Below are 15,817 nucleotides of genomic sequence, written 5' to 3'. Positions count from 1 at the left end.
AGAGGCTCAACCCACTGAGCCACCCAGGTTCCCTAGGGAAGTGTTTTCCAGTGGAAAGAGTACCCATGGCCTCACACCGCCCTGACCGCCTGCAGACACCAGGACTTTCCTCTCTCATCTACAATTTCCCATTCAGGAGACAAAGCTTTGTCTAATGCAAATATTCCCAAGTAGAAGTTGCCCCCTTGTGCCCGGCCTCCCAGCCTTGCCCTGTCACCCCAAAATCCTTCACCCAAGGCCACCCCCGGCCCTCCTGGAGCTCACGGGCATCCCTACCTCCAAGGCTGGGCTCCCAAACATGCCAGACGGTCACTGAGCCCTGCCGACCTGTGTTCACTGCTGCAGGAATGGCGTCCCTCTGCTCCCCCATTTTGGGCTCCAGCCTCACCAAAGACACCTCTGTGGCCTCAGACTCCCCGCTGTGGCTGGGCATCTCCCTCCCTTCTCTCCAGGCTGACCCCCCACCTGCACCCCAGATCCCTTCCTACTACCCTGCTATCCCATCAGCCCCCCCACACACACTTTTAATTTCTCCTTTTAAAATAAGCCTACACCCACTCACCATGCTGTTCTTTGTACTCTGAATTCCATTCCCTTGGGTTTGCTAAAAAAAAAAAAAAAGCCCACGGGAAGGCCTCTTCAACCTTCTGCCCCCAGGGCCCATCGCCCTCCCTGGGTCACTAACTCCCCCAGCCTCCCCTAGCCTTGCTGGCGACTTGCAGGCCAGTGGCTCCTTGGCCCCGTGCCCCGCGGCCCAGCGTGTCTTTCCCTGGACAGTCCCGCCCCCTCGGGCCGCAGACCGCCTTGCAGCACCTCCTGGAACACCCCTACACCTGCCCACCTTCAGGTGCGGCCTCTTCCCGCCTTGAGGCGCGCCCTGTTCACCTGTCCGACCTTCCGTATCTGCCTCTCCTGTCCCTGTCGCCCTTCCTTCCTCTCCTCCCACTCACAAGCAAACAACGTGTGCCTCCCAGAGCCGAGTCAGAGGAACTCTGATGGGAAAGCCTTCGCCCGCCGCCCCCTCCCATCCCCGCAGCTCCGTCCTGCAGCTCCTCGTAGCTCACCCCCGTCCCACGCGCAGCACGTTCAAGGTCCCTGCCCTCCCACGCGGCCGCTGCACGCTGGCCGGCGTCTTCCTCCCAGAGTGGCGCTCACGTTCCCCGCAGCCCTTTCTGCCACACGTACACACCGCGACCCGCTCCCCCAGCCCCGGGTCTGGCATCTGGAGGCCCCACTCAGGCGGCTTTTCTGCTAAAATACATTCCTGCCCTCCCGCTTCCTAGTGATCCGAGGGCCCTTCCAGACACGCGCCCCGCCTGCTGTCCCATCCCTGCCCCAGGCCCTTCTGAGACACTGACTCCTCCGGAGACGGACCCCGTCTCCACCCCGAGGAGATTTCTGCTGCCAAGGGCACCCAGCAGTGCTGCTTGGAGTTTTTCGTCGGCCTGTGACAGCCTGTGGAACTTGCAAGGGTGAGGGGCAGAGCGCTTCTGGCCCTCCAAGTGCCCGGCACCCAGCAGGTCATCGGTAAAGATCCGGGGAATACATGCACAGACGCTGGTGTTTGGGGTGTAAGCTTATAGGCTTGCTTCAGCCTTCTGTTTCACAATTCTCAAGAAGATCCTAGACAAGAACATAGCGCAAACGTGACGGCCGTAAAAAAAGGACAAGTTCCAGACTGCTCGTCACCTTTCTCCTGGCTGACGCAATGCGGCCCCGACTATTCATTATTTCCAATAGCTCCCTATAAAATAAAATTACGAGGTTCCCCACCGCCCCGCCCCCCCCCCCCCCCCCAGCTGCTCTCTCGTTCCTGTTCTGTTGGTCTGTGTGACGCAGGTCACTGCGAAGATAAAGCCACAAACAGCCGTCAGCTCCTTACTGACTGCCACGGTCACTGTAGCAAGGTGATCTCCTGGGCCCCTGGGTATTTGTACACCCTGTTCCTTTTTTTTTTTTTTTTAAGATTTTATTCATTCATTTGGCAGAGTACAAGCAGGCAGAGCGGCAGGGAAAGGGAGAAGCAGGCTCCCTGCCGAGCCCGGAGCCTGATGTAAGGCTTGATCCCAGAACTCTGGGATCACAACCTGAGCCAAAGGCAGATGCTCAACCGGCTGAGCCGCCCAGGCGCCCCTGCACCGTGCTCTCTTGATGACACTTCTGCGGAGCTTGAAGAGGGCAGAGGCCAAAGTCATGGCCGTGAGAACGCTGGGAGAGCTCAGGTGGCTGGGTGCCGGGGAACCACAGCCGCTCTCGCTCACCTTCCCAAGCTCTTGGAGCCATGTGGGCCCACCGTCCTTCCCTCCCAGATAGACTCAGAGACAGAAAGGCACTTCCCTTTGAAACGAACGCTGGAAACCGTGGTTCTGGGCCCCCGAACTCGCTGGGCTCACGGACTTGTGGAAACAGGCCGGGACCGAGGTGATTGCAGCAATAAGGAGAACAAAGGAGATCCAGTCCCGCTGCCCTGCAGTGCCGGGGGCCCTGGAGCAGGACTGTGGCCGGCCTTTGAGCCAACCACTCTGGGATCTCGCCTTTTGCCCATTTTCCCAGGTCCCCTCGTGCTCACCACCAAGTGACGTCTGGCCCCGGGGCAGGTGGGAGGGATGAGGTTTCTCTCTCCGGCTTCCTGCTTACAACTTTCTCATTCCCTGTAAGCCTGACAATTACATTCCACTTGCAACAATGTTAGGTCTGTGTTCAACTTTAAAATTATACTCTGAACAGCCCTGGTGTGATTCCATATGGAATGATTTACATGCCGGGCAGGAAACTTTCACTGGCCAACTGCTAGTTGAATAGTTATTCTAGAGACGCTATCAGATGCTGCCGCTGCCAGAGAGGTTGTTAAAGCTGTCAGTGCGTCCGTTCCTGGAGTGCAGGAGAGCGCGGTGTTCGTGCTCATTAGGGCGGCCATTGTCAAAGGTAGGAGCGGGAATAACCGCTCTGTGTTGCTCTCCACAGCATTCTGAAATCCATGGAGTTCGCACCGTCCGAGGGCGCTGGGACACAGGTACGTGCTCTCGCTTGCTATCAGTGTGCATGAGGGCCAGCTCATGTGGTCACTGTCCGTCCCTGGGCTAGCCTCACACTCTCGAAATTTCCATGACAACTCCGGCCTACGGATGACGAGTCATTTCCCGGGAACCTTAAGCAAGTTTAAGCACATTATCTTTCATCAAAAAGAGGCTAGACGAGGAGAGTGAGTGTTTTCCAGATGGGCAGCTCAGTTCACATGACGTTGTGGTTCCACTCAACCAGGCGCTAAGAACGTGGATAAGACCACTTTTAGACCAAAATGAACTGGCTTAGGAACTTTCTTTTTTTTTTTTTTTTTAAGATTTTATTTATTTATTTGACAGAGACCACAAGTAGGCAGAGAGGCAGGTGCTGGGGGGTGGGGGAGAAGCAGGCTCCCCGCTGAGCAGAGAGCCCAATGTGGGGTTCGATCCCAGGACCCTGAGATCATGACCTGAGCCAAAGGCAGAGGCTTAACCCACTGAGCCACTCAGGCGCCCTAAGAACTTTTCTTTTATCTGCTACCTCACTTGAAAAAGAGGCGGGGCAAAATGACCCTGGTGCCCGGGAGCCTGGGAGCCAGGTAGAATTTAAGGCATCAAGTGGAATGCTGCTCATGGTGCCCCGACGGCAGCTGACTCTCTGTGGCTGGCCCCAAGGAAAGGGTCACCTCTGCAGTGACCTGCAGACAGGTTTGTGGCTCGGCGGCCCATCTTCATACCAGATAAGGACAGATTTAGACTCCTCGAACCTGGGGACAGCACAGAGAGCAGGGAGTTTTCTAGAAGCCACACGGGGCTAGAGGAAGAATGGCCAGGACCGGAGCGCATCCTCTCGGAAAGGAAGTCGAGTGCTCGCCCCGGGTGTGGGAGCATCTCCGGGGAAGGCAAACTCCGGGAACGCGCTGGTGCCAGAGAGCAGGGTGCACGGGCCATCGGAGCAGGGGTTGCGGGGTCCAGCGGCCCCCGGGGGCGGGAGGGCGGCTGGCCCGTGGTGAGCCCTGCTCTGCCCCATCTAGGACGCATCCAAGCCCCTGGAAGTGCTGCTGCTGGAGAAGAACCGCTCGCTGCAGTCCGAGAACGCCGCGCTGCGCATCTCCAACAGCGACCTGAGTGGTAGGTTGACAGGGTGTCGCGCGGCCACGCTCGGTCCCCGCTGGGGGCCGAGGAAGAGGAAGGTGAACCGTGAGTCGGGGCCGATGCATGGCGGGAGCATCAGCGGTCGATGACAGCCTTGACTAATGAGCGCTTGGTCTCCTCCGGGTCCTCCTCACGGTCCCCTCCACCCCGCCCCGCTTACCGAGGCTCGGCGCCTGCGGAGGTCAGTTAGGGCCGGTGTGGCCGGAGCGGCCGGGAGGGACCCTCGGAGGACAGCAGCCTCGCCGGTCCGCTCCCGGGCGCGCGGCCTCTGTCTCGTGGCGTTTCGGGGGCCGCTCCCGGCCTCAGCGGAGCTTTCCTTCCTTTGTCAGGTTTTCCTTGGGAGCGCGTCCCCCGTCCTTAGCCTTTCTTTGCTCGTCCCAAAATGGTGGCGTCACTGACTGCTTCTGGTTTTGGCAGCTGGTAAACCGTTTAACAGTGTCTCGGGCTCCGATGATATTTCGTTCTTAAACATGTGCGTGCCTTCGATCGCTTCGAGCGGACTCGGTGCAGTGCTTTCGCCTCAGAGCAAGTGGTGTGCGAGGACCCGTTGGTCCCCAAATGTCAGTGTTTGCTGCGCCTCAGGCGGGGCCCTTCCGGTAATAGCTCGAACGCTAGCGGCCGACCCGAGGCCCCGCGACCTGTCGACTCGTTACTGTGTGTGGTACCGGCCCCTTGCCACGTTAGGGGTTTGAATCCGTGTCGAGGGGACTCTCCAGGCTGCAACGTACAAGAAAGGTGCAAACATGAAATGCATGTTGCTTGTTTCGGGGGGCCTCGTTTGGCTAACTGAAAAATTCAATCGAAAAACAAACCAACACACCTCATTGGCCCTTGGAAAATTCTGCACTTTTTTTTTTTCCCTCGTGCGGGGCAAACTTGGCATTTTGGTCTTGGTTTTTTTTCCCTTTTGAATCCCCCATAATGCATTATGTTTGCCCTTCCTTGTAGGGTCAGCCAGGAGAAAAGGGAAAGACCAGCCTGAGAGTCGGCGTCCTGGACCTTTGCCGGCCTCCCCTCCTCCTCAGTTGTCCCGCAACACGGGGGAGCAGGCTTCCAATACTAATGGTACACACCAGTTCTCACCAGCGGGGTTAACGCAAGACTTTTTCAGCTCATCCCTGGCAAGCCCCAGCCTACCCCTGGCTTCTACGGGAAAATTTGCACTAAACTCTCTCCTCCAACGACAGCTCATGCAGTCCTTCTACTCCAAGGCCATGCAGGAAGCAGGAAGCACAAGCATGATTTTTTCAACAGGTCCATACAGCACAAACTCCATATCTTCCCAAAGTCCATTACAACAGAGCCCAGATGTAAATGGCATGGCCCCGTCTCCCAGCCAGTCAGAAAGCGCTGGGAGCGTCTCCGAGGGCGAGGAGATAGACACGGCCGAAATCGCCCGGCAGGTGAAGGAACAGTTGATCAAGCACAATATCGGACAGCGCATTTTCGGACACTATGTCTTGGGACTGTCTCAAGGGTCCGTGAGCGAGATTCTGGCCCGGCCCAAGCCATGGAATAAACTGACCGTTCGCGGCAAGGAGCCCTTTCACAAGATGAAGCAGTTCCTCTCGGACGAGCAGAACATCTTGGCTCTTCGCAGCATCCAAGGCAGACAAAGAGGTGAGAGGCTTTCGGGGGCCGGCGCCAGCGTGGGAGCCCGGTCAGGGCTGTGTGTGTGAGTGTGTGTGCGCGCGCGCGACAGAACGTTTGCGCATCACATCAGGTAAAGTTCTCTTGAGTTCTACCATCTCTAGGGGCCGAGGGTCGGCAGGCGTGAGCCAGAGCCCGTAGATTGGGGCGGGGGGGCGGGGGGGGCCTGGCCTCTGACACCCGCTGAGCACCTCGCATATAGGAGACCCAGAACCTCACTGAATCAGACAGAATCACACCCTGTACACACATCCCAACGGGTGTAATGTCCAGTGGTCCGATGGGCCGGGGGTGCTCGCCTCATGTGAGAGGAGCCCTCCGGTGGCATCCGGCCCTAGGGCCGCAGCAGCAGCAGCCGGGGTTAGGCCCGGGGGGAGCGTATCAGCCACGTGTCCTCTCCTCTTCCCCGCGCGCACAAGGGAGCGTGTCCTGTGGCCGGCTTCCCTCCCGGTGTTGGCCTCTGTTAGCGATTTGCGCAGCCCCGTGAGCCAAACACGCCTGCCTGGAGAAAGATGCGTGAAAGTTTTATTGAAACAGCCTTCCTGCCCCACCCTCCCCCAAAAGAGCAAAAGTCCGTTCACGTCCCCGATTGAAAGAATCCCATCCGTCCCTCTTGAGCGACGGGGATCGTTCTGCTAAACCAGCAGTTGTAGAGAGGGCTAGATCTTACCAGATGCGTTTGAAACACGACAAACGGAGGAGGGAGCCGTTCCAAACGGCATCGATTTGCACAAAGCACGTCGAGCTCTCTCTGGCGATGTTGACTGAAATCGACTGTCTTTGGATGATTAATATGAGCTTTGTTTCGGGGGCTGGTGGGCCATGCGCTTGGTGGCAGGCGGTGCTCCCTCCGTTGGACCCTCGTGGCGTCGGTGCCGTGGGCCACTCTTTAGGTCTGTGTGATCTTCCGCAGCGGAGCCGTGGCCTCTGCAGGCTGTCTGGCCAGGGAAGGGCCTCTCAGAAGTTTCTAGTTAACTCCCGAGTCGCACAGGAAGCCCTGAGCCCTTTCTGTAGTGACAGGCGGCTCAGATGTCATGTCGCACAGCCCATATCGTCAACACCACCATCCCCCTGATTGTTTTGTTCTTACCACACTTGTTTTTCAACAGAGAACCCAGGCCAGAGCCTGAACAGACTATTTCAGGAAGTACCGAAACGAAGAAATGGGTCCGAAGGTATGTCGCAGGCAGGTGTTTTTCTTTGCAGTTAGTCAAACCTAGGAAGCAGCATGTCCTTAGCTGTGCCTTTGGGTTAAAAACTGTGCAGTGTGATTCTGGCCTGGAACCTGATGGAAAAACAGCTAGTAAGTATAAAACAGAGCACGGGCCCACGGACGCACAGTCCCTTCCTCCTGAGCTGCCCGCGCTCTGCCAGGTGCGGAAGAGGCCAGGAGAGAAAGCGCCCCTAAGAACCAGTGCCCCAGGGCCATCCCAGCACCCCCCTTCAGGTGCAAATTACACCCCCCCCCCCTTTTCTCAGAAGCGGGCAAGAGCGTAACAGTCATCGCTCTGAGAAAGATCAGATGGCTGAGTCAGGAGACATGCTGCTGCTTCCTTGTACTTCCTTTAAACTCTGAACTGGGTTAACGGTGCTACAGAACGAACCAATTCCAGCGAACTCCACACGTGGTCGGTTCTCCTCTGGGCACCCCCTGCACTCCTTGGTGCTGCATCTTGAAAGGGGCTGGGCCCCCGCGGTCTGCTTGTTTTGCAATGGTTTGGTGCGGCGGCGCATACTTAGAAGGCAGTGGAGAAGTCAGATATGCTCTGTGGAAGGCTTCCAGAAGGAGCCGGGGCCAGCCCCCGGGCCTCCCTAGCTTCCGTGCGTCCGTGCATGTGGCTGCTCTTCAGAGCGCCACCCTGTGACCAAGAGACTGAGGTCTCGCCCTCGGTGGAGCCCTGCAGGCTCCTCGCCTCATTCATAAATTTTTGAAAGACGGCTTGTGATCCTAGAGCCAAAACGGGAAGCCTTCATCCTCTTCACCTTGTATGTGCCCTTGACCGATAAGTCATCCGCCTCGACCCTTCCCCCACCTCTCCCAGCGTTGCTTTTTGTGGGGGGACACCAGTGTCCCAACAGACGTGCAGAACCTCGAGCACAGTCCCAGGCCAAAGCAATTGTTGGGGTCCCTATTAAATGACTCACAAACACCACTGCCTTTCTCGGGCCTTCCTCCGGTTTCGCGCCGGAGTGGGTGGTCTGCTCTCCCTGGTCCCGCCCCGCGGGTGCCGTCCAGTTGGGGTCGCTGGGAGAGCTCGTCCCACTGGCCACCAGGTAGATTCCGCAGGAAGCCCTTCCTGCCCGGGGCCGTGACGTGGCACGCTCCGCAGGTACGGCTCAGCGGGAGGCCACGCCTGCCTCCTTAACCTTCACCGGCCTCGGCTCAGCTGGGGAGCCGCTGAGCAGAATGACCTCTCACGCAGCACTTACTTGTGTTTGGCTGTGTTTCACGCGCGGCTCTGATGTCATGGGTGTGGCTTCTCCCTGCAGGTAACATCACGACCCGGATCCGAGCCTCCGATTCCGGATCCGACGAAGCAATCAAGTCCATCCTGGAGCAAGCCAAAAGGGAGCTGCAGGTGCAGAAAACAGGTACGGAATCCGCTACTTTGACCGCTGTCTTCCAGGCTTAATTAGAAGAATTGTCATGAGTGTTGTGCTTCGCGGTAATTAACTTTAAAAAAAAAAAAAAACCCCACGCAGCAGAAGGTGTGTTTTCCAGCTTCTAGGCAAGTGCAGAGGGGAGCAGGTCTGCGTGATCTCGATCTTCCTCGTAGTTACCCGGCTTTTTATCAGGCCGCGTCCTGGCATTGACTCAAGAAGGGTACCCCTGGCCTGGACTGGCCCCGACTTACGTGGACAGGCAGTCTGTGTCTCGTTTCCTTCTCCAGATGCCATACGGGCTTTGTTACTCAGATATGTCCCTGACTAAACCCTGAAAGACAGCGGGTGCAAAATCAGTCCCGAGCTGCTTTCCAGAATGAAAGTGGCCGAGCGGGAGGTCGTCGTGGGCGGAGGTCCGGCTCTGGGGTCTGGTGGCCTCCCTGAGAGCTCCCACGCTCGGGGAGGCTGACTGCGAGGCACACCGGCTGTAGATTCGGCTCAGACCTGCTGCCGGAGAGGAGATCCGAGTGCCTGGGTTCTCGCTCTGGGGTTCGGCATGTGGGCGCACACCGGCCCCATACCCGTGAGGCCCCTGTCTGCGGAGCCACTCGCCCGCGGACCTAGGCGCAGGGCTCCCTCCAGGCCACCACCCGGTCCCTCCCCTGGTTGCCGGGCCCTCCCCCCAGGCCAGCCCACTCCCGTGTGATTCATTCAGTGTGAGACGGAGCTCCCTTCTGGGGACCAGACCTGGGCTTGGCAGTTGTACCGCCCCGGTCCTATCTAGGCTCGGTCCTCCCCCTTTCCCTGAAAGACACGTACTGTTCTGCCTACCGCTGATTCGCAGACTCGGGCTCCAAGAGAGAACGGTGCGCTCAGACTTGTTAGACGGCAGGTCCTGGGTGGCACAGCGGGTCTCTCGGCTCTTGGCCTGGCACCTGGCCCTCTGCCACCATCTGCCTCCTCACAGGGACCCCAGGGCGCCGGGTGGGAGACCGTCCTGTGAGGCCTCACACCTGACGCTGGGGGTACCTTCCATGTGGCGTAGCTCGTCCTCTCCAGACCAGAGCTGACTGGCAAGCCAGGCCCTCCCCTGGGTGGCTGAACAAAGAAGCTTGGCCGGACACCCTGATGGGGTGGGAGGCAGCCCCGAATCGAGAGCAGAAAGGCCCGGTCTCTCCTGCAGAGCAGTGGGGTTCCGCCTGCACCCCGAGGGTGCTGTGGGGATCGTGTGGGTCCGAGAAGCAGGGCCTCTGGTCACCCAGCAAAACCAAGTCCTTGAGAGGCCTAAAAGGCTGTCCCTGTTGCTTGAGGCATTTTTCAGCCTCATTCAAGGTGGATGAAAAGCTGGCTCGTGTGATTCCCTCCCCCGGACACGAAGGTGTCTGCGAGCGGGAGCCTACAGCCTGCGCTTTCTGCAGGGCCTCGCTCCTCGGTCTCCTGGGGGCTGGGGCCTGGACACGTGCATTTTAATAAGCCCAGCGGGTGATTCTGGGGCACAGCCCTCTTTAAGAGTCCTCGATCCAGGATCCATCACCCGTCCCAGGCTCACAGAGGGGAATCCTGAGGCCTAGGCGTCCCCTGTGACTCCCCCAAGGTCGCAGCCCCGGCTTCCCGGGCCGGGGCCTGGCCACTGTCGCTGGCCGCGCCATAGTCACCTGTCCGGGGAGGAAGAAACGTGAGCCAGCCCAGACACAGCCGTGTCTCACCGGAGACTCCGGTCTCACGCTGCACCCGTTAGCAGAAATTCTGTTCCTGAAGGCTGACACAACCACTACGGTTTCGGAATTTAGCACACGAGAATTTTGTTTAGAAATCCTCCGGGATGATGGCGTGTCCCTGGGTGTTTGCCTGTTGCCCTCTTCCCCCCCACCCCCACACTCGGGGATAATGAACCCTTTGAGATGGCGTGAGGTAAAGGCCAGCAGGTCTCAGAGAGGTGGCGTTAGTCCGTCTGTCCCTGCCCGGACAGGAAGCTCGCAGGGTCCCCTGCCCGAGGAAACGTTGGCAGAGAAGGCAGCTTGGTTCTCCCGGAGAATCCACGTGTTGTGGGAGGCCCGGTTAGAGGGAAGTGGAGGGAAAGCAGCGAGTTCCCAACCGCAGGGGGCGAGCCCGCCACCATCTCACATCTGTGTTTGCTCCGCGCAGCAGAGCCGGCCCAGCCTTCGTCCGCGTCCAGCAGTGGGAGCTCGGACGACGCCATCCGCTCCATCCTGCAGCAGGCCCGCCGCGAAATGGAGGCCCAGCAGGCCGCCCTTGACCCCGCCTTAAAGCCCGCGCCACTGTCCCAGGCGGACCTCGCCATCCTGACCCCCAAGTTGATACCCTCCTCGCCCATGTCGTCCGTGTCCAGCTACCCTCCGCTCGCCCTCTCCTTGAAGAAGCCCCCGTCCGCCCCCGATGCCGGCGCCGCCGCTCTGCCCAACCCCCCGGCCCTCAAAAAGGAATCCCAGGACGCACCCGGGCTGGACCTCCAGGGAGCAGCCGAGTCCGCCCCGGGGGTCCTGAGACACGTGAAGAGCGAGCTGGGCCGCGGCGGCGCATGGAAGGACCACTGGTGGAGCCCCGTCCAGCCCGAGCGCAAGGGCGCCGCGCCTCCCGAGGACACCAAGTCGGAAGACGCCGGCGGCGCGAAGGAGAAAGGTGGCGGCAGCCAGCCGCGGGGCGAGCGCAGCCAGCTCCAGGGACCCTCGTCGTCAGAGTACTGGAAGGAGTGGCCCAGCGCCGAGTCGCCGTACTCCCAGAGCTCGGAGCTGAGCCTCACCGGGGCCAGCCGCAGCGAGACGCCCCAGAACAGCCCCCTGCCCTCCTCCCCGATCGTGCCCATGTCCAAGCCCGCCAAGCCCTCAGTGCCACCGCTGACCCCGGAGCAGTACGAGATCTACATGTACCAGGAGGTGGACACCATCGAGCTCACCCGGCAGGTGAAGGAGAAGCTGGCCAAGAACGGCATCTGTCAGAGGATCTTCGGGGAGAAGGTAAGGGGCTGCGTTCCGGGGCCTGGCTCTGCCCGTGTCTCCGGAGGACGTGGCCGTCGCCCCTGTGCTGCGCCACGGAGCAGAAAGGCTCGTCCACCCCCAGACTTCGGAGGGGCTGGCCGGCGAGTATTCCATCTGCCGCGGCCCCGGCTGGGGCGAGACTCTGGGCTAGGCCCCGCCACCCCCGACGTTCCTTTCCACTCCCGGTGACGCTGATGTCGCCGCTAGACAGAAAACGGAAGTGAGGCTCAGGGCGTTCAACTGTAGCCCCCCAGGCGGCTGGTGGCTGAGGTCAAGTGCCACCTCTCTGCCAGCTGGGGCCCAGACGCACCTCCACAGGACTTTTTTGGCCAAAAGAGATTTGAGCCCATAGGGAGCCCCCCAGTGTGCAGAAACGCAAAAGGCGCAGGATAGGAAAAGCCCGTGTCACGTGATAGGCATCATCAGTCGTACCTTCTCATAATTCCGAATAATCATAATAATAATCATAATCTGTTCAGCCAGACTGGTGAAGCGACCTACCCAGAATCCATTGCTCGGGTGGCAGGGGCCGTGCCCCCAGCTGGCCCCGGGAACCCCTGTTTGCACGTCTTCCCTCCCTGGCTCCTGAAAGCACAAGTTTTTGAATGAGCCCCCAGACCCTTTCTGTTCTTGGCACTTCCCGGTAACAGATTCAGAATAATGGGGATTTACCGGGCGTGTAGAACAGAAGATAAACATAATACCCCAGCATCATTTCCGAGCATCATGAGAAGCCCTCCCTGCTCCCCTAAAAGGCAGTCTCCCTGGGGGGCACATGGCAAGGTCAGCAGCGGCCTCTGATGGGGCCCCACGCGGGGTCTCCCTCCCTCCCCCCGCCCCGTGTCCCCTCCAGCCCCGCGCTGTCCTGCCTTCCCTTCAGCGTTTGCCACGTCCCAAGCCTCGGAGCCTTACAATATCTCAACGGTGATCTCTTTGTCCTGATTTTGCAAAAGGTGATGGGGTGGAGAGAAGTGAGGCTGAGAATTTAAAGTCCCTTGAAATTTCTAGTTCAGTGTTGTAAAAATATCATGGGAGAACATTTAAATAGACATTTGTGCTCATGCCTTAAATTTAGCAGAGACTTAATAGCGTTGAACTTGTTTGGCCCGTGAGTGCAGTTTATTCTGGAACTTGAGAACTTTTCAAAAGAGTGATCGAATGCAGCCCCTAAATATCTCTGGGCTGCATCTGTGTCCTGTGGGGGGTGTTTGTGCCCATACATATGTATGGCCATATGTGAGCGTTCGAGAAAACTCGGGCATGTACGTGCAACTTGTCGGTCGTCTGCAGGGAGTCTCACTCCCGGGCTGGCGCCCCCGTTGCCGCCGGCTCACCTCTGGGCCCCACTGCAGAGCAGGGCGTGGTCAGAGAGAGCGGACCTCTCCAAAGGCCAGCCCGGCCCGGCGCCCCAAGGACGACCCGCCTCCCGTATCCCGCCAGCATCCGCTGCTCTGGCCACCTTAGGGGTCCTTGGCCCCAGCACCTCCGCCTTTCTTGGCGCCCCCAGAGAGCAAGATGGCTTTAGTGCTGCCTCCTCAGGGTGTCGGGGTGAGAGCCCCGTGGCCTCGGCAGGATGGAGGCCCCGGGTGACATCCTGTCCCCTCTCCCCGGGAGCAGAAAGCTAGGACATTAACTGTGGCTCCCCTGTGCCGGGGCGATGCCCCCCGGTGGCCTTGAAAAGCTTATTCCCCCACCCCAGGCTGGGGCCCTCCACCAGGCCCAGGGGTTGGGTGGGGGCGGGGGGAACGCGGTCTGTGCTCAGCCCCTAAAATGTGCACTGGGCGTCGCCATCTCGGCCTCGTGGTACATCTCGCCCCTGATGCCGTGTCTTTGATTGCCACTCCAGGTCCTAGGCCTGTCCCAGGGCAGCGTCAGTGACATGCTGTCCCGGCCAAAGCCTTGGAGCAAGCTGACGCAGAAAGGCCGCGAACCCTTCATCCGGATGCAGCTCTGGCTCAACGGCGAGCTGGGCCAGGGTGTCCTGCCCGTGCAGGGACAGCAGCAAGGGCCAGGTAAGGGCAGCTCCGGCCAGAGTGCCTACGGGTGGGGGGAGGGGAAATGTACCCGGGGAGGCTGCCAACTGAGCCCTCAACGGTCACCCGGTGCCCGGAGGCCGTGAACTGCCCCCTTCCTCCTCCTCCTGTCGCCTTGGGACTGACGGCAGCTTTTAGGTGAGAGAAGATTGTGCCTCGCTCATTTTGTAAGCAGTGGAAAATGAGTTACTAATTAAGAAAATGCTGTTGATACATAAATACAAGTAAAAGTCAAGTAGCTAAATCAGGGAACCGAGAGAGAAAATCAGCCAAGGACGCAGAGGTGAAAGACAGCATGGGCTCTGGCTTCCACCTGCCCCGCCTGGAGGTCCCGGCTCTCTCCCGGCAGACCCGTGCCTGCCCACACGGGCCCCGAGTTCGGGCCCCCCCCCCCCCGGAAGGAGTGGGACCTTCAGGGCCCTTACGCTGTCCCCCACTCCACTGGGCTGGGTGCTTTAGGAAGCTCTACGCGCCTGAGGCTTGTTTCCTCATCTAATTGTCACCCTGTGTCTTACTCAGTTCTCCATTCTGTGACGTCACTACAGGACCCCCTGCAGCAGGGCTGTGTGAGCTCAGGTAAGCAGCTGATTTCTGTTGTTTGGTGTGAAATACTTCCCTGCCCTGTACCTATGTTTTCCTGTCCGTGGGTCTGGTGGATCCCTGGTGCTGGATCCGGCGGGGCTGAAAACGCTCGATCCCGCTGGCACGCTGGGTTCGCATGGTCCTCCTTTCTAATGGAGACGGGGAGAGTCGGCAGGCGAGCAGGGGTTTCCTCCAGCACGTTCCTGCTCGCCACCAAAGTCTTTCACCCATCTGTGGCTTCTGGTGCTCGGGCCTGGAGGCTGGGGTCCGAGTCAGAGACAGATTCTCTACCCGGAGGGCTTCTGGATGAATAGGAGGGAACAGGATCAGGACAGGATCAGGTGCGCGATGCTCCCCCAGCAGAGTCATGGTGGGGAGAGGTTGAGTCCGTCTGGAAGAACTTGGGGCCACCTTCAAGCAAGAAGGCTGGGGAAGAAGGACACGGCAGGCAGGGTCACATAAAGGAGACATCCAAGGGCTACTGGGAACCGTTCAGGGTATGACTAGATACAGAGCCACTGTCGCCCAGGAGCGCGGGGCTGAGGATGTGACTCCAGCCTGAAGGCGGGGGCGGGTGGGGGGCCTGGAGCGCCAGCCTGCTGGGACACTGGCGGCTGCTTACTGGCGTCTGAAGCCCCGAGGTCTCGGAGGCGGTGTTCCTGCCCTGCAGACCCCTCGCAGCGGCGCCGTGCTCCCCAACCCCCTCGCGTGTCCTCCGCACACTCCCGCTGGCGCAGAGCTCGGCTCGCCCGGCTTCCAGGCACAGCCGGCATCTTGAGCTGTTTCTCGTTTTTCCTTTACTTTTCTAAACATGTTGATTAGTCTCCATATCCCATTGATTCATTGAAAACACAAACAAAGCTAAGTGAGGAGCGTGAAGCCCGCCAGCCTGCTGCAAGTTTTACGAGGGAAAACATGTGTAGCGCGGGGAACAGCTGGCCGGCAGCGGCCGCTACCGCTGGGAGATGCCAAACCACGCACAGATGCAGCGATCGGCCGCTGGCGGCACAGTGCCCGGCGGAGTCGCGCGTGGGGTGTCCCTGTGTGCTTTTGACCCACATGGGGGCGGGAGGCTGCCTTGTACCCAAATGGTCGGTCTCCTTGGCTGGGCATCTAACTGGAGCGGTTGTCCGCCCACAGAAGGATCCCAGGTTCTTCCTTCTCGCGTCATTTCCGGGTCGGGCAGTGTCACGGCAAGCCCCGGAGGACTCACCCGGCCCCGGCTCCCCTTCCGGATGCGGCAGGGCAGGTGGTGCCCAGAGCTGTTTGCGCCCGAGCTTTGCAGACGCTTGCACGGAAAATCAGCCCTGCCTCTTGCTCCCACGGAAAGCAGGCCTCCCACTGAGCCCTCCCAGAGCATTTCCTGCCCCACGGGAGTCAGGACCAAACGTGGCAGGATGTGATCAAAATTGCTTGCTCCTAAATCAAATGGGAAACCTGCAATTCCAGGTCCGTTATGATCGATGCCCAAATCTTCTCCACGCGCGAACACATCCTTAGAAAGAATGGCCTTCCGCTCTTTCTTGTACGGCAGGTCGTTGGTACCGTGCTGGACTTGCGTTGTCTGTCGTCATGTTCCCAACGTGGGAAAACCATGGCAGGCTCCTCGGAGGGCCGTAAATGGTACTTGTAAGGTGCAGAATAAGCTGATGCGTGGAACTCTTGGGAGGTCCGCAGATTGGCGGAGGCAGGGAGGAGCCCCTGGGTAAAAGCGAGCACTGAAGAACTTTCCAGGGTTTCTGTGAAGACGGGGCAGGCAGGCCTCTCCCCGCGTCGCCTCAGCCAGACGAAGACG

The 15,817-nt window shown here is 59.5% G+C and overlaps 1 protein-coding gene across 1 annotated transcript in view; it reads left to right on the top strand.

The window, feature by feature from the left end:
- The window catches only part of CUX1 (cut like homeobox 1), a 338,009-nt gene that overhangs the window by 278,347 nt on the left and 43,845 nt on the right, over positions 1-15,817 (top strand). Inside the window, 8 exon segments of the mRNA XM_045994176.1 lie at positions 2,965-3,013; positions 4,037-4,133; positions 5,106-5,777; positions 6,917-6,982; positions 8,298-8,399; positions 10,557-11,386; positions 13,254-13,419; positions 13,960-14,016. Of these exon segments, the coding sequence (XP_045850132.1) occupies positions 2,965-3,013; positions 4,037-4,133; positions 5,106-5,777; positions 6,917-6,982; positions 8,298-8,399; positions 10,557-11,386; positions 13,254-13,419; positions 13,960-14,016 (2,039 nt within the window).

This window comes from Meles meles, chromosome 21 (assembly GCF_922984935.1).
Source record: "Meles meles chromosome 21, mMelMel3.1 paternal haplotype, whole genome shotgun sequence".
NCBI classification, from domain to species: Eukaryota; Metazoa; Chordata; class Mammalia; order Carnivora; family Mustelidae; genus Meles; species Meles meles.
This window is presented reverse-complemented; position numbering and strand designations above follow the sequence as displayed.